Source organism: Heteronotia binoei, chromosome 17, assembly GCF_032191835.1.
Source record: "Heteronotia binoei isolate CCM8104 ecotype False Entrance Well chromosome 17, APGP_CSIRO_Hbin_v1, whole genome shotgun sequence".
NCBI lineage: Eukaryota > Metazoa > Chordata > Lepidosauria > Squamata > Gekkonidae > Heteronotia > Heteronotia binoei.
In genome coordinates, this window is record NC_083239.1 from 56,675,888 (window position 1) to 56,698,078 (window position 22,191).

A 22,191-nucleotide genomic window follows, 5' to 3' on the forward strand; every position below is an offset into this window, starting at 1 on the left:
AATTTTAGTAGCCCCTTTTTTGCCCCTTTTCCAACATTATGTTTTTTTGAGGTGCAGTGACCAGAACTGTACACAATATTCCAAATGAGGCTGCACCATAAATTTATATGGGGCATTATGATATTGGCTGATTTGTTTTCAATTCCCTTCCTAATAATCCCCAGCATAGCACTGGCCTCCTTTATTTCAGTTGCATTCTGAGTCAACATTTTCAGTGAGTTGTCCACCATGACTCCAAGATCTGTCTCCTGGTCAGTTGCTGTCAGTTCAGACCCCATCAGCGTGTATTAAAAGTTGGGATTTTTGGTTCCAGTGTGCATTATTTTGCAGTAGCCCCCATTGAACCACATTTGCCACGTTGACGCCCACTCGCCCAGGAGGTCCCTCTAGAGCACCTCACAATCCTCCCTGGTTTTCACTGCCCTGAACAACTTAGTGCCATCTGCAAACTTGGCCACTTCACTGCTTCCTCCCAACTCCAGATCATTACTGAACAAGCTTAAAAGCACCAGATCCAGTACTGAGCCCTGCAGTACCCCACAGCTTACCACCTCCCACTGTTTAGACTCACTCTCTGTTCCTGCTAATTAACCATTTTTTACCCACAAGAGTCACTTGTCCTGTGACTGTTAAATCTACTAAGGAGCCTTTCACGAGGAACTTTATCAAAGTTTTCTGGAACTCTGGGCAAACAACATCTATTGGTCACCCTTGTCCACATGTTGTACACCTTCCTCAAAGAACTCTAAGTGAGACAAGATCTTCCCTTACAGACTCCATGCTGATTTACAGACTCCATGCTGATTCTCTTTAGTAGTTTTTGTTCATCCATGTGCCTTCTAAATTTTCTCTTTCACAACAGATTCCACTAACATACCTGGCATTTACTTTAGACTGACCAGCCTGTAATTTCCCAGATTTTCTCTGGACCCTTTTTTTAAAGATGGGGCTTGCATTAGCTGCCTTCCAGGCCTTGAGAATGGGGGCAGAGTTTGCATATTTTTGTTGGGGGAGCCAGGCCAAAGGGGGACTCTGCCTGGAGCACAGCCCCCCTACAGAAGGGTCTCATGAGCCCCTGGGGCCCCTGGCTGGAGAAAGGGGAGGGGCCTGGGAGGCAAAAGGCTGACCGGTGTGACTTCCGCCAGATGAACGAGAGGCCGTGCAAAAGAAGACCTTTACCAAATGGGTGAATTCGCATTTGGCCCTTGTCTCCTGCCGGATCAGTGACCTCTACACAGATCTGCGGGACGGCTGCATGCTGACGAAACTGCTGGAAGTACTCTCTGGGGAGCAGCTGGTAAGGAGTGTGAGAGGGGGGTTGCCTATCTGTGGGGGGCAGGGCAATCTTTCTGCTTCCCTCTCAAAGAGAGAGGGTTTGGGAATGGGACTCTGTGTGTGCTCAGAGATCCTGCCACCTTCTTGCCCATCACCTGTTTCCAAAGCTGCAGTGGAGGGGGCAGGAATGGCAGCTGGCAGGGGCTTTGGAGCAGATCTGGCCTGGGCTTCCTCCCCATGCTGTCCTTTTCTCTTGCCTCCCTGGAAGCCCAAACCAACCCGGGGCCGGATGCGAATTCACTCCCTGGAGAACGTGGACAAGGCCTTGCAGTTCCTGAAGGAGCAGAGAGTCCACCTGGAGAACGTGGGATCCCACGACATTGTGGACGGGAACCACCGCCTGACTCTGGGCCTCATCTGGACCATCATTCTCCGATTCCAGGTATGGACTGCTCCTTTCTTTAGTCATTTCTTTGATTTTTATTCCGTTCCTTTCCCTGCCAGGCAGGGCTCAGGGTTACCTCCAACAATTAAATACAACAAAATCAGCATCACAGCTTAAAGCCAAACATTTATAGTTCAGACTGAAGAATCAGTCTCTCGTCTCAGAGAGTGCCCCCAAAAGCCTTTGCAGGTGGACACCTAAGGGCCCTAGTGCATGACAAGGGAGACTGGGGCATCCCTCTCTCTTTGGGACTCTGGGCTGGAGGCCTGCTCTTCCCCCCTGCTTCTGGGGCAAACAGAGGTTGTGGTGTTCATAAGCCCCTCCCACAGCACCTTCTCTGCTGCAGGAAGATTGCAGGTCATCCCTGGGGAGGTGGGGAATGCAAAACTCAGCCTCCGGGAACTGCAGGAATGAATGAGGGTTCCCATGGAGGGCCCCAGTCCTCCAGGCTGCAGTCGGCAAAGCAAAAAGGTGTGCGGGGGAAAGGAACCTGCCAAAGGGGGGACACTGAGGAGAAAGGGAGGGGACCTGGGATTCTTTGGGTGTGTGTGTGTGGGGGTGGGGGGGACTGATGCAACTTTCCCCTTGGCTCCCTGCCAGATCCAGGTGATCAAGATAGAGACAGAGGACAACCGGGAGACCCGCTCCGCCAAGGATGCTCTGCTTCTCTGGTGCCAAATGAAGACTGCTGGGTGAGTGGAGGTAGGGGGCAGGCTGGGCAGTCAAAAAAGTGCCACCAGCTTGATTCCCGTTCTTAAGATCTTCAGACTAGCACTTTGTCATCTCACTATAAGGGGGGGGGGGCAACTCCTTCTCCAGGGTTGCGGGTGGAGGCGAGTCTGGCCTTTCCTTGGGCTTCCTTTTGCCCTTCATGGATGGGCATCTGGTGGGGGGGTCATAAATGCCATCACATCAGCCGCAGAGTTGCCTGCCTGGGTTTTGCTGATGTGTTTTGCATCCTGCCACCCCACCAGGTACCCTGAGGTCAATATCCAGAACTTCACCACCAGCTGGAGAGACGGGCTGGCCTTTAATGCTCTCATCCACAGGCACAGGTGAGCGCAGCGCCCTCTTCCACTGGACCCTGTTGGTGCTTGAAGCCCCTGTCCAGAGAGCTCTTTGTAAGCTGACTTCATTTCTATCCACTTTCTCCCCAATGGGGAGATCCAAAGAAGCTCCCAGCTTTTGCTCTCCTTCACTTTAGCCTCCCAACTTAGCCTCTAAGGTAACTGAAGGGGTGTGTGTGTGTGTGAGAGTGTGTGACTGGTCCATAGCCGCCCAGTGAGCTTCCACGGCAGAGAGGAGGGGGGTTTTGAACCTGGGTCTCCAGGGCCTAGTCCGGTACTCTAACCATTGTCTCTTCATGCTCCTTCATACAAAACCCAAATATCCACATTTTAAAAAGAAGAACTGAAGCGAGCAGGTGAAAGCGACTTAGCTGGAGCGACATGAAAAGACATTAGAGTGACTGTTGACAAGGAGGAGAACGAAGGAGCTGCCATGATCTGGGCTGTGCTGTGAGACTGAGGCCTAGTGGCCTGGGGAGCCTGTGAGGCCTGTGTCGCAGTAGGGAGAGACAGCCTACAGTCCCCAGAATGCTCTGCGCTGGTTTCAGCCAATCAGCATCCAAGTAGGCTCTGAGGGGAATTGCTTAAAAGCTCTCTCAGGAGACAATCGCTGGTCTTTCCCCCTGAGAGGCTGAGCAGGCAGGGGGGCTGCTGTGTGGGGGGAAAGACCCTCCCTCTGAGGGGGAGCGGGAGCAGGCCGAGGGTAGATGAGGGGCAGTTCAGTCGAGTCGCCTGAGGGACTTTGTGTTGATTTGCCTTCACCCACATTACTTATGAAGTTTAAAGCACCTTATCTGTTCCCTTGCCCTTAATTGGTTTTCCTGTCTAAAATAAACCCTTTTATTGTCCTTTGTTCCTCTTCCTGGGCTGCACAGGAATTCACTGCCACAGGAGGGGGTGGTGGCTACAAGCATAGCCAGCTTTAAGAGGGGATTGGATAAAAATATGGAGCAGAGGTCCATCAGTGGCTATTAGCCACAGTGTGTATATGTGTGTGTGTGTGTGTGTGTATATATATACACACACACACACACATATTTTGGCCACTGTGTGACCCAGAGTGTTGGACTGGAGGGGCCACTGGCCTGATCCAACAGGGCTTCTCTTATGTTCTTCTGTGACACAGAGTGTTGGACTGGATGGGCCACTGGCCTGATCCAACAGGGCTTCTCTGATGTTCTTACGTGACATAGAGTGTTGAACTGGATGGGCCACTGGCCTGATCCAACAGCGCTTCTCTTATGTTCTTCTGTGACACAGAGTGTTGGACTGGAGGGGCCACTGGCCTGATCCAACATGGCTTCCCTTATGTTCTTCTGTGACACAGAGTGTTGAACTGGAGGGGCCACTGGTCTGATCCAACAGGGCTTCTCTGATGTTCTTATGTGACACAGAGTGTTGGACTGGATGGGCCAGTGGCCTGATCCAACATGGCTTCTCTGATGTTCTTATGTGACACAGAGTGTTGGACTGGAGGGGCCATTGGCCTGATCCAACAGGGCTTCTCTTATGTGACACAGAGTGTTGGATTGGAGGGGCCATTGGCCTGATCCAACAGGGCTTCTCTGATGTTCTTCTGTGACACAGAGTGTTGGATTGGAGGGGCCATTGGCCTGATCCAACAGGGCTTCTCTGATGTTCTTACGTGACATAGAGTGTTGAACTGGAGGGGCCACTGGCCTGATCCAACAGGGCTTCTCTGATGTTCTTATGTGACACAGAGTGTTGGACTGGAGGGGCCATTGGCCTGATCCAACAGGGCTTCTCTTATGTGACACAGAGTGTTGGACTGGATGGGCCATTGGCCTGATCCAACAGGGCTTCTCTGATGTTCTTACGTGACATAGAGTGTTGAACTGGAGGGGCCACTGGCCTGATCCAACAGGGCTTCTCTGATGTTCTTATGTGACACAGAGTGTTGGACTGGAGGGGCCACTGGCCTGATCCAACATGGCTTCTCTTATGTTCTTATGTGACAAAGAATGTTGGATTGGATGGGCCATTGGCCTGATCCAACATGGCTTCTCTTATGTTCTTACACACCCGTTTCCTTGGCCAAAGCCAAGGGTAATCTGAAGAGCTTGGGAAGAGGGAACTCTGGGCCTTCCCGAGGGACCCGGTTCCAGAGTGGGGGCAGCCTCAGGTGGCATCCCCACCTGAGGGGGTGTAAGAGAGCCGTAAGGCCAGATGCCTCCTTTCCCCTTGGGTCAGGAGGAAAAGGGCTGACCCCACAGGGGCCAGACTCCCAGCTTCTCAGGGCAGGAGAAGGAAGTTCACTTCTTGGATGGGCACGGGCCGTGAAGGCTTCATCTTGGCCACATCCAGAGAGACAATGGGGAGAAGTCCTGAATTCTGAGAGAGAATGCAACTTCAACAATTATGAATTTAGCATAACTAAACATCATCATTAAGGATCAGTGTAAAGTTTAGGGTTTAGGGGACTGAGTGTTTGCACCTTTTTTTTTGTATCCTTGCTCAGCCTGATGTACGTACAAATCATGTGTAGCCTTTTCTTCCTGTTTATTTAGTGTTCTTATATTTTGGATGCCCAAAGCCCAGTGGCTTTAACCACACCCTGCCTCTTTGGCCCTGCTTCTCAAATAGCAGTGATGGGGAGGAGCAGCGGGTGGGAGGCAAAAGCGTGGAAGTCCAACAGACACGCCATCCAGGCAGAGCCTTCAAACAGCAGTGCAGACACAAAGTGTGGGATGCACACATTTGTGTAACAGGGAATATCCTTTCAGGTTCATTAGTGTCAGTGGGTGGTATCAGAGGCAAGTGGGTTCATCCCCCGACGGAAAGGAAAAGGGCAACGTCTCTGGGTAGAGGCCTGGGACAGGTCAAAAGAGGGAACGGAGCTTGTAGTATTGTGTCCTCCAAGGAAAGCAGAAGGACCAGGTGCCCTCCTTTGAGAGAAGTCTGTTTCTCCATTTCTCCATCAATGGCTTTCTGTTTATGTGCGAGGCTACAACATTCCTGAAGTAGTACTTAATTTGCCTGTTCCCCTTCTGAGAGGTGGGGGCACTTTAATTAGTAGCGAAAGCAATTGCTTGTTAAGTTTTTCTTTTCTTTGCTTGTGACTGGAATTGTGCTCTTGAAAAGGAAAAGGGAGGTCATTTGATGACGGGGGTTTTGGGGTCTGAAGAAGCCGCAGCCGGTAGGCTCTTGGCTAAGGGGACAGTCATTGTCAGTTTCTCGTAATGCATCAAACGTAACCTGTCAGCTTTTGGTTGACTGCAAACGAGGAACGTCTTGGCAGTGCTCCCAAGCCATAATGTGGAAGCAGCCTTAGTAGCCGGTGCAGGAGTTGAAGTCGGGGGACTGGAATGATTTGTGGCGTTGGACTGCCCCCCCCCGCCCAGTGTGGGGCTGAGCTGGCACTGAGCAGAGTCTGCCCGGAAGCTCCCAACCCCAAACAGAGGCTTCTGCTCAGAAGCCCGTGTTATCCTCCTGCAGGCCGGACATCATTGACTTCAAGAGACTCACCAAATCGAACGCTGCCTACAACCTCCAGCAAGCCTTCAATACAGCTGAGCAGCAGCTGGGCCTGGCCAAACTGCTTGACCCGGAAGGTAAGACCCACAGAGCTCCCCCTGGATTCTGCACTCGCCCCGTGCCCCCCCCTCCCCGGGAAGCAGCTCCTGCCACAGGGTAAAAAGCGGCGGGGAGTCCCACGGGGCGAGGCCTTTTGCCTCTGTCCCAGCAGGGTTCCATGCGGCCTGTGGTAAGGGAGGGGGCAGAGCTCCTGCCCTCCTGTCATGATCTGTGCTGTGCTGTGAGACTGAGGCCTAGTGGGCCTGGGGAGCCTGTGAGGCCTGTGTGGCAGTAGGGAGAGACAGCCTACAATCCCCAGAATGCTTGGCACTGGTTTCAGCCAATTGGTGTCCAAGTAGGCTCTGCAGGGAAGCCTGGGCGCTCTTTTGCTCTTGGGCTGTGTGGAAGCCAAAGCTCCATTTTGTCCTCTGAGGATCCCCTGAGCTGCTGTGATCTGGCCATCATTTTTGTCTCTTTCCAAGCTTCTGCACTTGCTTTCAGTTCTTGTTCCCCCAACTGTGTTGCGGAGCATGGATTCCCAAGGTCCCCTGCACCCAGTAAACATGAAATCCACCCAAGGCTCCGTGACTGCTTGCTCTCAAAGAAGTTGCAGGCTCCTCTGGGGTTGTCAAGTCCCCTGCGGTCTGCGGTACCTATTGTACCATAGAGTTTTCCCTCCCAAATTGCTTGAGCGTCTGGGAAAACCACAGTTTTCCTGGAAATGCCTAGAGCGGCCGACATGCAGCATCACTGGCATGATGACATCACTTCCAGGTGATGTCATTGCACCGGTGACGTCGGGGGAGGTTCCCGCCACTGGCCCAATGTGGGCCGGTGGGTTGGGAACCTCCAGGGTGGAGGATCCCCCACCCGGCCTGGGGGCTTCGCAGCCCTAGATTTCCCAGGCCGTCCTGCATTGCCAGCTTCCAGGACCCATGGGTCGCAGAGCCCCACTAGCTGGGTCATGAGTTCTAGAGAGCCAGCCAGCTCCTGGGTGTTGCTTTTGGGAAGGACTTGTGGTTGGAATGCAGCCGGAGGGCAGCAAATGTCCCGAAGGGCCTGCTACCTCTCTTCTGGGCACAGGCTCAGAAGAGCAGCAGCCAAGCAGGGTCCCTCACCAGTGAAGAGGATTCCTGCGGGATTCTGACCTTCCCCAAACTGCTGCTGCTTGCCCTGGCACTGTGTCTCTGTGTGCCCAGCCTGACCTCGCAAAGGGAGGGCATACCTCCGGCTCCTCCCCTTCCCGTCAGGCAGCAGTGATGTCATGATGGGGCTTCCTGCTGTGTGATCCGGATGCCCCCCTACTCTCATGTCCTGGAGCAGGTGGGGCTGGTGCCGCCTGGAATACAGTTTGAGTCTCCTCAAGCCTGCAGCCAATTTAGACATTGCATGTGATCCCACTGCACGGGAAGCATCTGAGCCCCAGAGGTTCCCCTTCTGTTGTTCTCCAAGGGAGGTGGCTCTGCCCCCTTCTGCCGTGGGTGGGCCATGTTATTAGCCCCAGCCGAGAAGAAGGCACTCATGCCCGGCTGTCTCTGCCTCTCTCTCCTTAAGCTGCCTCCCTGACAGCCAAGTTTTGGAGTGCAGGCTCTTGGGAGGGGGAGCAGATATTTCTGTTGTCCTCTCTTAACCCCTCGTCTCTTTCCCCTGTGGCAGATGTCCTCATGGAGCACCCCGATGAGAAGTCAATCCTCACCTACGTGGTCTCCTTCTACCACTACTTCTCCAAGATGAAGGCTCTGGCAGTGGAGGGGAAGCGGATTGGCAAGGTGGGTCTCCTCCTCCTCCTCCTCCCTGGAATAGTGGCGGGCCGACTGGGCTTTCTTCGCCTGTGCCACACCCTCCTTCCCTCCCTCTGCGAGACTGGCAGAGTGGCTCAGGGTTTCTTCCTCTCCCTACCCTGAAAATACCTGCAGGGGAGGTGTGCAGGCTATTTCCCCTATTTAATTCTGTTTGGAGGACTCCTACAGCCATAGGGGTGTCAAGTCAAGGGACATACAGAGGTGGGTGGCCATTGCCTGCCCTTGCCTGTCTCCCATCTGAGCACTGACGCTTCTGAGCCAGCCTGGGCCACCAAGGGCAGTGCAGAGACCAGCAGAGGTGGTTAGCTGTTGCCTGCCTCGGCACAGTGACCTTGGGCCTCTTGGGCTGTCTCCCATCCAAGCACAGACCATGGCTGACTTGGCACTTCCAAGATCATGGCCCAGTGTGGTTAAGGGGCTGCCCCATGTCTGGTGGTGTTCAGGGACTGGAGGCGGGAAGGGCCGGGGGGAGAAGGAGCTGGAGGAGGGGTCTCTTCTGCAACATGCTGTGTGTGGGTTTGCTGTTACTCTGGAGACCTTTTCCTTGCTGCTGCAGATTCACAGTGTGCTTTGCCCCGTTGTTCAGGTGCTGGATCAGGTGCTGGAGATTGAGAAGATCATTGAGCGCTACGAGAGGCTGGCTGGTGAGCTGCTGGAGTGGATTGAGCTCACCGTCAGTGCCATCAGCAACCAGAAGTTTGCCAACTCCCTGGCCGGAGTCCAGCAGCAGCTGCAGTCCTTCACCGCCTTTTGCACCCTGGAGAAACCCGTCCGGTGAGGAGGCTCATCTCTGGGCACCTCTACAGATCTCCACAGGGCCGGGGACTGGGACTGTGGGGCTGGATGGGGGAGTGCAGGAGGCCAAAGAGCACTGTGGGTCAGTTCATGTCAGGAAAACTGCCGGGGGGGGGAGGGGTTAAGTCTTCCCCAGCTGGTTTGAGAGACTCACCAGAGCAGGGGTCTCCAGCCTTTTGGACCCTGTGGGCACTTTTGGACCTCTGACCTAGGATGCTGCGCAGGACTACAGAACGGCTGCCTCCCTTGGAAGGTAGAAGCCAAGAGCAAAATGTCAGGCTGAATGGTGTCTTTCTGTCTGCACAACCAATCAGAGTCCCTGCTGGGCAGTAGCCCTGCCCACCTTCTGAAAGCACTTGGCAAGCACCAGGAAAGGCTCCCACGGGGGGGCGGGATCAAGCAGAGAGGAGGTTTGGTGTGGCCTGCCTGGGTGCAGAGTCCCTGGGCTCCCTGCGTGGTCTCCCATCCCAGTGCTAAATAGGACTGCAGTCTGCACTTGAGTCTGGTGAGATGACCTTGCTCAGAAGGAAGGATTTGGCCTCTGGGAAAGCTGGTCCCCGAGTTGTGTGAGGTCTTGTTCCCAGAGGGGCCAGTGGGCATGCCCAGGATGAAGGCTCAGCCGGCCGGTCTTTGCCTGCAGGTTTCAGGAGAAAGGGAACCTGGAGGTCTTGCTCTTCTCCATCCAGAGCAAGCTGCGAGCCAACAACCGCAAGCTCTACGTCCCGCGAGAGGGAAGGAGCATCTCGGACATCAACAAGGTAGAGTGCTGGGGGTGGGAGTGTCAGGAGGAGCGAGCAGCTGCTTGTGGGGAGGGGGGTCTTGTTCTGAGTGCCTCCCCAGCACATCCACTCTCTCTCTCTCTCTCTCTCTCTCCCGTGCCAGGCCTGGGCCAGACTGGAGAAGGCGGAGCACGAGCGGGAGGTGGCCCTGCGCAACGAGCTGATCCGGCAGGAGAAGTTGGAGCTGCTGGCCCAGCGCTTTGACCACAAGGCCGCCATGCGGGAGACCTGGCTGAACGAGAACCAGCGGCTGGTCTCCCAGGTAGCGGGGGGAGAGCTGGCAGAATGGAGCGTCCCTTGTTACTTTTTCGAAATATTTGCGTCCCACCTTTCTCCAAGTGCCCCCTCCTTACCTAACAGAAGCCTAGTGTGAAGCACCAGAGCGGAGACTGGGGAATCTCCACCTTCCCGGGAGGCCTGGCCTTGAGGGCTGGAGCAGAAGGAGGCCCTGCTCAGGGCTCCTGGCTTGCTGTAGGGGCAGGGGGTGCATACAAAAAGCACTCTGCACATGGCTAGGGAGCTGCTGCTCCAACCCCCCTGCCTGCCTCTCCAGCCCCCCTGCCTGCCTCTCCCACTCACAGCTCAATTCCCCCCTCCTCCAGGACAACTTTGGCTACGACCTGCCGGCGGTGGAGGCGGCCATGAAGAAGCACGAGGCCATCGAGGCCGACATCTCGTCCTACCAGGAGCGTATCCAGGTGGTGGTGGAGCTGGCGCAGGAGATGGAGGCGGAGGGCTACTACGACGGCAAGCGCATCGGGGCCCAGAAGGACAACATCCTGCGGCAGTGGGGGCTCCTGATGGAGCTGGTCAGTGCCCGCCGGGCGCGGCTCGAGCAGAACATGGCCCTGCAGAAGATCTTCCAGGAGATGGTCTACATGATCGACTGGATGGACGAGATGCAGGTGGGGCTCGGGAGGCTCATGGTTTCATAAGAGCCGGGCTTGGCTGCACTGGGGTGAACCTCCAAGTGGCTTCCCTCTGGAGCCCCTCAGCTGCCCCCTGCCTGGCTCTTGAGGCTTGTGGGACTCCAGCTTCTTCCTGGGGCTTGTGCAGGAAAGAGGAACCTGCAGCAGCCAGAATAGGAGGTCTGCAACAAATCTTGCACTGTGATTCCCCCCCCCTTGTCTATTCTGCCCTGGCTCAGCCCTCTGACCTCCCGTAAAGGCCCAGTGGAAATGGGAAGCTGCCAGCCAGCCCTCCCTCCCTCCCCAGCCCTTCTAGCTGGAGCTCAGGCCTGGGTCTTTCCCGAGAAGAGCTGTGTGTGGTCTGGGAAGGGGCTGACCATTTCCAGGCACTGCCTGCAGGTTCCTCCATGCCCACCCAGCCTGCTCTCTGTCTCCCCCCCCCCCCACAGGCCCAGCTGGGCTCCAAGGAGTCTGGGAAACATCTGCTGGAGGTGGAGGACCTGCTGCAGAAGCACAGCCTCTTGGAGGCCGACGTCTCGGCACAGACGGAGCGGGTGCAGGCCCTCAATGCCGCTGCCCTCAAGTTCTCAGAGTTGGAAGGTAGGTGGGGGACAGCCCCTCCCTGGGTGAGGGAGGCAGCAGGAGGTGGTCCTCAGCGCCCTCCCTCTCTTTCTCGACCAGGCTACCAGCCCTGCGACCCACAGATCATCCGCAATCGGGTGCACCACGTGCAGAGCTGCCTGGAGCAGCTGCAGGAGCTGGCCAGGAAGCGGCACAAGGAGCTGGAGGCCTCCCGCCAGCTGTGGACCTTCTTCCAGGAGATGGAGGAGGCGGAGGCCTGGGTGCGGGAGAAGGAGAGCATCCTGTCCTCGGCCCAGAGCTACGGGAAGGACCTGAGCAGTGTGGCCAAGCTGCTCAGCAAGCACAGCATCTTCCGGGGGGAGCTGGGCGGGCGGCGCTCCCTGCTGCAGAGCACCATGAAGCGGGGGGAGCAGATCCTGCTGCGGAAGCGCCTGGGCCCCCCCGGCCCTGTCGTCATCCAGGAGAAGATCCGGGAGGTGCGGCTGCGCTGGAAGCAGCTGGAGGAGTTGGCGGGCACCCACCTGCAGCGGCTGCAGGAGGCCTCCAGCTTCTACCAGTTCAGCGCCGAGACGGACGACCTGGTGGCCTGGCTGCAGGACGCCTACCGCCTGGTATCCAGCGACGACTTCGGCCACGACGAGTATTCCACTCAGTCGCTGGTCAAGAAGCACAAAGGGGTGGTGGAGGAGATTGACCAGCACCGGGGGGCTGTCCAGGCCCTGCGGCAGCAGCTGGCCTCCCTGGCCCCTGACTACCATGAGCTGGTGGACGTGCAGATCCGCATCGTGGAGGTGGAGCAGCTCTACGGGGAGGTGGTGGAGGTGGCCGTGCTGCGGCGCCAGTGGCTGCAGGACGCCCTGGCCGTCTACCGCATGTTTGGCGAGGTCAACGCCTGCGAGGTGTGGATCGACGAGAAGGAGCAGTGGCTGGCCCGCCTGGAGGTGCCCCAGCGGCTGGAGGATGTCGAGGTGGTCCAGCACAGGTCGGGCAGGGTGGCGGGGGCTTGTTGGGTCACCCCCCCTCCCCTCACATGCATGCAGGCTGGTGGAGGGCTTGTGAGCATCGGGGAGACCCACTTCTGCCTTGGAAGCTTTCTGGGGGACCTCTTGGGGGCTAGCACACACTCTCAGCCTGACCTACCTCTCAGGGTTGTTGTGAGGACGGAATGGAGGAGGAGGGAGGAGGAGATGGGCCGCTTTGTGCCCCCCCTGCAATCTGGGGAGAAGGGCAGAGTGCCGGTTAAATAAATAAGTGCGCAGAGGCCTCTTCTGTGGGGCTTGTTTTGAGCGCAGGGCCCCTTTGAGGATGGGGGGGGATGCGGTGGGGGTGTAAAAGGATGCCAAGGTGGGGGGGGAACCCCTACCATGCTGAGGCGTCTTCCAAAGACACCCCCCTCCCAGGAGCGGCTCCTCTTCCCTTCCCTTCCCTTCCCAGGTTTGAGAGCCTCGACCAGGAGATGAACAGCTTGATGGGCCGGATCCTGGATGTCAACCAGGTTGTGCAGCAGCTGGTTGACGGGGGCCACCCGAGCGCCTCTGAAGTGAGGTCCTGCCAGGACCACTTGAACAGCAGGTGGGGAAGACGGTGGCACTGTGGGGCATGTGCATAGTGCCTCCTCTGAGAGCGGGGCTTCTGGGTGTCTTCCTTTCAAATTCTGCCTGCCTGCCTCAGGCAGCCTCTCTGGGGTGGGCAGCTCTCGGGGGCCCGGCCTGTCACTCCTCGCAGCTGGTGTTGTGAGGGGAGCCACTGGGAAGGGGAGGGGAAGAGACCTTGTGCCTCTCCAGAGGCTCTCCCTGTCTCCTGAGCCAAGGCAGAGCTGCAGGGAGCAGCGTTGGTGGGGTGGGCTTCCAGCCTCACGCAACAGAGCCCCCCCCCTTCCCCAAGACCATGCCAACCTGTGATTCTGCTGCCTGGAAGAAACGAGGCTTTAGGAAGTTTCCCTGGCTGGTGGCAGCCATGGGCAAGCAGAGCAGAAGAAGGCTAGTGACCCCCTGAGCCTCTGCTGCTGTCCTCTCCATGGCCAGGTGGAATCACGTGGTGGAGCTGGTGGAGCAGAAGAAGGACCTGCTCAGCTCTGTCCTGAAGATCCAGAACTACCTGCTGGAGTGCAGCGAGATCAAGTCCCAGATCCACGAGAAGCGCAAGGCTGTGGAGTCCACCCAGTACAACAGCAGCGACTTGGGCAGCGTCCTGTCCCTCCAGCGCCGCCTCTCCACTATGGAGGCCGCCCTGGTGGTCCTGGAGCCCCGGCTGGTGGAGCTGCAGCAGGAGGGGGAGCTGCTGGCCCATTCCCACCCTGCCCAGGCTGTGGAGCTGCTGGTGCACTTCGAGGAGATCAGCGAGGAGTGGGAGGCCCTCACGAGGACCCTGCACGGCTGGGAGGACTCCCTCACGGTGGCCAGCAGGTCAGGAGGGGGCCGGGGGGGACCTGGGCTCGGAGGGGAGGGGGAGCCCTGCCTGACCTGCCTGCCCTCCTCCGCCTCCTCCAGGCTGCAGCAGTTCATTCAGGACCTGGATGGCTTCCTGACGTGGCTGGTGAAGACCCAGGCTGCCGTGGCCACGGAGGAGCTGCCCCGGGAGCTGGGGGAGGCGGAGCGGCTGCTGAACCAGCATGCCTCCCTGAAGGAGGAGATCAACCGCTACGAGGAGGACTATGCCAAGATCCAGGCTGTCAACGAGGTGCTGGCCCTGGAGGAGGCCGACTTGCCTTACCTCTCCCTCCAGCAGTGGTTGCAGAAGCTGGACGTCGGCTGGAACAAGCTGCTGGAGATGTGGGAGGCCCGGCGGGAGGTGCTGGTCCAGGCCCACATCTTCTTCCTCTTCCTGCGCGACGCCAAACAGGCCGAGATCTGCCTCTACAACCAGGTCAGGCTGGGGATGGCACCAGCACAACATGGGACGGGAAGGGTGGGGGAGAGGGCTTAAAGGACCCCTTGAGGCTCTGCCCCCAGGCAGCTCCAAGTCCTGCTGACCCCTTCACCCCTCTGCGTTAGGAAGACTCCTCTCCCGAGTTTAGTCGAAGGTCTCCCCTTGGGGCAGGATTGTTTGCCTCGGGCTACCCAGACCAGAATCCTTCCTCCTGCAGTGTCTGGATCACTTAAATTAGCTGAGCTGAGCTTAGATAGCTTTCAAAGGGGCCTTGACAAATGCACGATGAACGACGACTCCATCAATGGAGGCCAGCCGGGATAGCTCAGTGCAGCCTCCATGTTCCAGGGCAGCAGAGTATCTCCACCTAGCAGAGGCTGTGGTGCTAGCGGGGGGGCTCTTGCTTTCACGCCTTTCTTGTGGGCTTCCTGGAAGCATCTGGATGGCCGAGGGGGCTGGGAGAAATGGTCTTGCAGTTGAATCCAGCAGGGTGTTTCTGGAACGTCTGACCTTCACCAAACTCCTTCAAGTCAGAAGATTAAACCAAGGCTGGAGGAAGATGGTGGAACCAGCAACTTTGAAGAACATCAGAAGATCCCTGCTGGGTCAAACCCTTGGTCCATTTAGTCATTCTCTTTCACACAACAGCCAGCCAGTTGCCCGGAGAACCAAAAAGAAGGGTCTGGAGGCTGAGGCCTTCCCCTGAGAAGAACCTCAGAAGAGCCCTGCTGGGTCAGACCAGGGAGGGTCCATCTAGTCCAGCCTCCTGTCTCACACAGTGGCCAGCCAGTTCCTTCTGGAGGGCCAACCACAGGGCAGAGAGGCCGAGGCCTTCCCCTGAGAAGAACATCAGAAGAGCCCTGCTGGATCAGACCAGGGAGGGTCCATCTAGTCCAGCCTCCTGTCTCACACAATGGCCAGCCAGTTCCTTTGGAGGGCCAACAACAGGGCAGAGAGGCCGAGGCCTTCCCCTGAGAAGAACCTCAGAAGAGGCCTGCTGGATAAGCCCATTGAGGGTCCATCTAGTCCAGCCTCCTGTCTCACACAGTGGCCAACCAGTCCCTCTGGAGGGCTAACAAGAGGGCAGGGAGGCCGAGGCCTTCCCCTGAGAAGATCCTCAGAAGAGCCCTGCTGGATCAGACCTGGGAGGGTCCATCCAGTCCAGCCTCCTGTCTCACACAGGGGCCACCCAGTTCCTCTGGAGGGCTAACAAGAGGGCAGAGAGGCCAAGGCCTTCCCCTGAGAAGATCCTCAGAAGAGCCCTGCTGGGTCAGACCAGTGAGGGTCCATCTAGTCCGGCCTCCTGTCTCACACGGGGGCCAGCCAGTTCCTCTGGAGGGGCAACAACAGGGCAGAGAGGCCTAAGCCTTCCCCTGAGAAGAACATCAGAAGAGCCCTGCTGGGTCAGACCAGGGAGGGAAGGTCCATCTAGTCCAGCCTCCTGTCTCACACAGGGGCCAGCCAGTTCCACTGGATGTTCAACAACAGGGCAGAGAGGCTGAGGACTTCATAAGAACCTCAGAATAGCCCTGCTGGATCAGACCAGGGAGGGTCCATCTAGTCCAGCCTCCTGTCTCACACAGTGGCCAGCCAGTTCCTCTGGAGGGCCCACAACAGGGCAGAGAGGCTGAGGCCTTCCCCTGAGAAGAACATCAGAAGAGCCCTGCTGGATCAGACCAGGGAGGGTCCATCTAGTCCAGCCTCCTGTCTCACACAGGGGCCAACCTGTTCCTGTGGAGGGCCAACAACAGGGCAGAGAGGCCGAGGCCTTCCCCTGAGAAGAGCATCAGAAGAGCCCTGCTGGATCAGACCAGGGAGGGTCCATCTAGTCCAGCCTCCTGTCTCACACAGTGGCCAGCCAGTTCCTCTGGAGGGCCCACAACAGGGCAGAGAGGCTGAGGCCTTCCCTTGATGTTGCCTCCTGTTGGCTCTGCCAGTGAGAGGTTGACAGCTTCTGTAGGTGGAGACTCCCTTAAGTCACCATGACTAGTACTGCTGAGGGACTGATTCTCCATTGATCTGTCTTAATCCTCTTTTAAAGGCATCCATTTTTCTTACCATCACTACTTACACTGGCCATAAATGCTACTATTTAATCACTCATTGAGTAAAGAAACATTTCCTTTTGTCTCTTCTCAACCAAATGTTCAAGAATCGCATTGGGTGCCCCTGTGTTTTAGTATTATGGTAGAGGCAAAAAACCTCCCTCTGTCCACTTTATCCACCCATACAATTGTACAAACCTCTGTCATGTCCCTCCAGTTGTCTTTTTCTAAACTGAGGAGTCCCACAGCCTTTCCTGCTAGAGAAGGTGCTCCAGGCCCCTGAGCTTCCTGGTTGCCCTCTGGACTTTTTCCTCTTTCAGTTTCGATTTCCAGCTCTGCAATGTCCTTTTTGAGATACGGTGACCAGAACTGTTCACAGTATTCCAACTGAGGCCACACCATGGATGTGCATAAGGGCATTACAATATGGGCCATTTATTGTTCCGTCCCTTTCCTAATAATCCCCAGATTGGAGCTTGCCTTTCCACCACTGCTGCAGCACACTTAGTTGACATTCTCATTGAGCTATCCACTATAATCTACTGATATCTTTCAATCTTGGTCTCAGCAGTTTAAAATCCATTAGCGTACTGTTAAAGTTTGTGGGGTTTTTTTGTTCCAATATGCATTGCTTTATACTGATCAATGCCGAACTGCATTTGCCATGTTTGTTTGTTCGTTTGTTTTGTTCAATTTATATTCCACATTCCCCTCCGGAGCAAGGGAGTTGACTACTCACCCAAATAGACTCTTTACCGTCCTTTTTACTTTTCGCCCTCCTGAATAGTTCGGGGTTATCTGCAAACTTGGTAATAGTGCTTCTCACCAACAGCTCCAAATCTTCCATGAATGAAGAGCACTGGCCCCAAATCCCAATGGTGATCCTTGTGGGATCCCACTGCTCACTTCCCTCCTTTGGGAGAACTGCCCATTTATTCCCATTCTGTTTTCTGTGTTTTCACCCATTTTTAATCCATAAGAGGGCCTGTCCTCAAATTCCCTGTCTGCTAAGTTTGCTCAGGAACCTTTGTCAAAAGCCCTTGGGAAGTCACCCTTCTCTACATGGTTTCTCAACTTCCTCAGAGAACTCGGCAGGACTCCCCTTTGCAGAAGCCATGCTGGTTTGCTTTCAGCCTGTAGTGTTCTTCACTACACTTAGGCATTCTGTCCTTAATAAAAATGTCTGTTAATTTATGTGGGACAGATGTTAGGCCTCTTGCCCTGGATCGCCCCTGTATCCCTTCTTAAAAATCAGTGTGCTATTTGCCACGTTCCAGTCCTGTGACACGGAGGCCAGCTTTAGTGATGTTACATATACTTGTAGATCAACAATTTCACATTTGAATTCTTTAGGAATCCTCAGGCTCTGCCGTTTGGACCTGGAGATGTATGTTTTCACTTTCCCTAGAACTTCACCTCTCAGAGCAACCAAGAAGATCACAGGGTTGGAGCTCCTTCCTTTTGAGGAAAGGCTGAAGAATCTGACTTTTCAGTTTGAAAAAGAGACCACTGGGGGGAGGGGAACATGACAGAGGTTTATAAAATTATGCATGGGGTGGAAAGAGTGGAGAAAGGAGATTTTTTCTCCTCCCAAAATTGTAGAACTCAAAGGCATCCCATGAAGCTGACTGGCAGTAGATTCAGGACAGACAAAAATAAATTATTTCTTTTAAATTAAAAAAAAAAATAATTTGCTGCCAGATTAAAATGTGGGATTTGCTAATTCAGCACAAGGAGTAGCAATTGCATTGGGGAGGGGGGAGAGGAGGGGGCTCTCAGGCTGCCCCCTGACCTTTGTCCTTTTTGGCCTAGCCACCGAGCTGGCAAGAGAATTGGTTTTTCTCCCCTTCTTTGGGGGGAAGCACCCTCCATCTCTGCTGGGACATCAGGAGCAATAGAATTTCCCTCCCCTGTAGATGGCTGTGGGGGCTGCTAAGGGGCCTTTAGTGGGATGGGCTTGGCTTCTGCTGGGACTGTAGAGCTGCCTTTGCTAACTTTTGCTGCTGATGAGTGACCATTAGCCCTTAATTGCTGATAGCTTGTGGATAATTGCCAGAGAGCAAAATGTCAATGTCAGCAGTATTAATGATTCCCCATGAAACACCAGTAGCTCTGGAGAGGAGGGTGGTGGGGTAGCCCTGGGGGTCAGCGGGAGGTGTAATCTGCTGGGGATGAGGCAAGAGCCCTGCAGCCCCTGGCAAGAAGCTCCAGTGGTTCGAGGGCTGGAGGTGCTCAAGAGCTTACAAGTGGCAAGCAGACAAGATGCTGCTGCTGTTAAGAGCTGTTGCACGGCTGTCTTCGATGGCTCTCCTCGCTAGGGGACACTTGTCGTTTCCTACTAGCAGGTTATGTTTCTCTCCATTTTGGTTCTTCAGCAAAATCAGATGTCCAAGAAACCATGTTAATTTTGATAATGATGAGAGTGGCAGTGAGGGGATCTAGAATGTTTCTGGTGCCAAAGAGACAAAAAAAATAGCAAAATCAACAGCCCCTGATTGTAACTAGAACATGAAGCTGGTGCCAATTGCCGGCTGCCCCGGCCTTCGGATGGCGCCATTGTGAGCAAGGCTCTCTAGCTGCCTCATGGCCGGCTCATCCAAGGCTTCCCCTGGGCCTTGCTGGCTTCACAGGCTGGGCTGAAGTAGACCTGATCCTCTGCCCAGAAGGTTCAAGGCCCCCCTGGCTGGCTGCACATGGCCCCCCATAAGGGCTGAGTAGCACCGAAGGCCACAAATCTGCCCAGGGAAGCGAGAGAGGAGCCAGCTGTGGACTGCCACTCCAGTCCCTCCCCACACACCTCACCCCTGAGTCAGGCCTTGCTCTTTCCCAGAGGCCTGTGGGCTGGCCTCTTGGACCACTTGGGAGGGCAGCTTCACTCATGGATTGGCTTTTCCAGGCTCTGAGCTCTGGGGGATCCAGGAGTCAAAACCCTTGCAGCAGAAGCTGCTTGAATGTGGATCCACAGCAGGGAAATGTCACGGGCTTCACCTCGCCTGCGTTGGTGGATGAGTGTGGCGGGGAGGGGGGAGGAGGAGTGACTGCCAGATGCTTCCCCAGCACTGCATCCCACCCATTACACCTTCTAGTTAGCAGCTGTGACAAAGCTGCTTTTAGTTGTGGCATGGGTTGTGAGTGGTCAGTGTGGCAGCGTTAACTAAGAACCATGCAGGGGTCCATGTTGCTCTTACAGAGGACAGGAACCTGAGCTGCTGCAGCAGCAGCCCCCCAGCTGTGCACAGCAGAAAAGGGGAGCAGCCCCCCCCAGCCATTAATCCATGTTGGGATTACAGCAGTTACCTTCTGCTCTGCTTTTTTTTTTGGGGGGGGGGGTATGTGGAAGTAGAGGTAATTCTACTACTTCCCTTCCACCCTCTCCCTTCCCCAGAGTGATTCACATGGCCACTACCTTTTCACAACACACACACTTTATTGTAGATAGATCCAGGAGGGCAGTTCTTTTTTGGAAGGGATCAGCACTTAGTAGCTTGGTGGCAAGAAGCATAACAAGTTGTTGATTATTTTACAGCAAGGGACAGTAGAACTTTGCAGTGAACTGTCCAAGTTTCACACACCCCCAGCTTTGCAGGGTGTTTCTGCCAGAGAAAGAGAGAGAAAGAATGGGGTTTTTTTTTTAAATCCTCTTTAAACCCAAGAATTTTAGCCTGTTGAAAGAGGGTGATTAACACGTGGAATTCACTGCCACAGGAGGTGGTGGAGGCTGCAAGCATAGCCAGCTTCAAGAGGAGATTGGATAAGCACATGGAGCAGAGGTCCATCGGTGACTACTAGCCACAGTGCATTTTGGGCAGGGATGCGCTGTATTCTTGGGCTTGGCTGAAACCTTGTTGGTCTTGCAGTTGCCTGACTGAACTCTGTTCTTCTCTGGATGGTTTGTCCCTGTTTCTTCTCTGAGGCCGTGGCTCTCCTCTCCTCTCCAGAGAAGTCACAGCCCCTCATTGGCAGGGATTGGCTGGGATGCTGGGAGGGCAGATCTAGAGGCCATCCGTCACAAGGGCGCCTTGTGCTTTTCAGGGGTGGGGGGGGCTGAGCAAAGGGCACCCCCCCCCCCTTCATGGCTGCCTTCCTGTGTTGTGCCTGCAGGAAAGCACCCTGGCCCAGAGGGAGCTGCCCACCACCGTGGGAGGTGTGGAGAAGGCCATGAAGAGGCACCGGGACTTCATGACCACCATGGGCCTCCACCTGCAGAAGACCACCACGGCTCTCAAGGCCGGAGAGAGCCTGATCCGCCAAGGCAACATCTATGCCGACCGCGTGAAGCAGAAGATGGAGTCCCTCCAGGCAAAGTAAGGGGGCTGGGCGGGGGGGGGGGGGGGCAGGAGTAGAGCCTCACAGGTCCCTGCCCATCTCCCCGTCTTCGGGGGTGCTTCCTTGATCTCTGCTGGAGTCTGCGTGGAAGTGGGTGGAGTGGGGGGGGGATGTCTGAGTGCCTGTGCAACAGCCCCCCCAATGCAATGTGGGGGAAACGATGCAGGATGGGATCAGGGTCTCCCCCTCTCTCTCTCTCCACTCTGGCTGGAGAGTTCTGCTCAGCCATTGCCTTTAGGCCTAGGCTGAGTCAGGAACCAGCCTCTTCTTCTCAGTGCTCTGGCACTGCTGAGATCTGGGCCAGGATGAGAGAGAGGAGGGTGCGTCAGGGCATGTGCAGAGTGGCTTTCCTGTGACCCTCCCCGGTAGCTGTGGCCAAGCTTCCCACAGGGAAAAGCTGGCTCAAGCACGGGGTGGACCTTTGGACTGATGCCTGATTAAAGTGCTACAAAAGCAGCCACTTACATTAAGTGAATTTCTGTTTATGCAATTAAAGTGTTTGTCTTGTTTAATTTCATTCTAGCATAAATCAGAGTAAAAACTCATGGCCTCAAGGGTCTGGTTGGTTTTTGCTGCCACAGCCTCGCAAGCCCACCTCTCTGGAGCTGTGGCCGCAGGTGGAAGCCGTGAGTGCGCTGGTGGGGCTCCTGAGTGAACCCCTTGCTCCCCTCTCAGCCCCCCGGCCCTGCTCCCTGAAGGCTCTCCCAAGATCTGCCCTTGCAGGTGGGGGGTAGGGGCAGCAGGCTGCTACAGCTTTCTGGAGGGAAGCGGGAAAACTGGGACTTGAGGTCTGAGACTTCACCAGATTTCAGGGGTGGGCCTTGGAATCCATCTCCCAGTCCCCTTCTCTGTGGAGCCAGTCCTGGGCCCCTCTGCACCACCGGTATCAGTGGCACCCTGTCAAAAGCGGGCAATGTGTGCCCCAATGCCAATAACATACAGCTGGCTGTCAACAGCCCAAACCTCCGCACCAGCTGGGCATTCATATAAATGTTAACAGCAGGGACAGAAGTGTCCCCTGAGGGACCGCACATATTAAGGGGTGTCTAGAGGTCACGTTCTCTCCTAGCACAACCGTCTGTCCCTGGCCTTGAAGAAAAGAGGTAAGCCACTGAAGGGCTAGCCCCTGAGCTCCTGGGGGTTGATCAAGAGGTCATAGCCGACTGTGACAAGCACTGCCATAAAATTTAGTAAGAGCAGCAGCTCTGACCTGCCTCAATCCAGCTGTTTACAGAAGTTGTCTGTCAGGGTGGCCAACCCATGACCAGGGCAGAAGCTGGGTTGGGATGGATCCAAGGCCAGTGTGTCCTCCAGGAAGCCCCGGAGCAGTTCAGCTGCCTCCCCCTCAGTTACCCTACCCGGAAATGATCAATTCAGCTTTTTTTTTTTTAAACTGCCAGAAGGTAGCAGGTGCCTTTTTTTTGAGGGGGGAACCTTTCTTCTAATTCAGGTCCGTCCAGCAGCTTGTTCTAGGCTGTGCTAGAAGCCAGCTGAAGCAGAGAGAGCGGAGAGGCCTTTTGCCCCAGGCAGGTGGAGCGCTGGCTGAGGTGGGCCCCGAAGGGCTGAGCTGCGGCCTGCAATCCTGAAGCAGGGCCCAGACAAGGCCTGCTCCCCTTGACAGTATCCCCAAAGCCTTCATGGGTGGCCGCTGGAAAGCAAGGGGTGTCATTAGAGCCTCACTTTGCAAAAGGGATCTTTGAGGGAGTGAAGGAAGCCACACGCTGGGCGAGGCAAGGCACCTTGGCAGCAAGAGGGCCCTGGACCA

At 55.7% G+C, this 22,191-nt stretch overlaps 1 protein-coding gene across 1 annotated transcript in view; it reads left to right on the top strand.

Moving 5' to 3' along the window:
* Window positions 1-22,191, top strand: part of SPTBN4 (spectrin beta, non-erythrocytic 4) — a 52,239-nt gene that overhangs the window by 4,000 nt on the left and 26,048 nt on the right. The window contains exons 2-17 of the mRNA XM_060258630.1: window positions 1,146-1,297; window positions 1,544-1,717; window positions 2,321-2,412; window positions 2,695-2,775; window positions 6,244-6,359; window positions 7,978-8,090; window positions 8,710-8,897; window positions 9,559-9,676; window positions 9,801-9,959; window positions 10,300-10,602; window positions 11,055-11,205; window positions 11,287-12,169; window positions 12,622-12,759; window positions 13,212-13,592; window positions 13,677-14,052; window positions 20,202-20,404. Of these exons, the coding sequence (XP_060114613.1) occupies window positions 1,146-1,297; window positions 1,544-1,717; window positions 2,321-2,412; window positions 2,695-2,775; window positions 6,244-6,359; window positions 7,978-8,090; window positions 8,710-8,897; window positions 9,559-9,676; window positions 9,801-9,959; window positions 10,300-10,602; window positions 11,055-11,205; window positions 11,287-12,169; window positions 12,622-12,759; window positions 13,212-13,592; window positions 13,677-14,052; window positions 20,202-20,404 (3,628 nt within the window). The remainder of the gene's footprint in view (window positions 1-1,145; window positions 1,298-1,543; window positions 1,718-2,320; window positions 2,413-2,694; window positions 2,776-6,243; window positions 6,360-7,977; window positions 8,091-8,709; window positions 8,898-9,558; window positions 9,677-9,800; window positions 9,960-10,299; window positions 10,603-11,054; window positions 11,206-11,286; window positions 12,170-12,621; window positions 12,760-13,211; window positions 13,593-13,676; window positions 14,053-20,201; window positions 20,405-22,191) is intronic.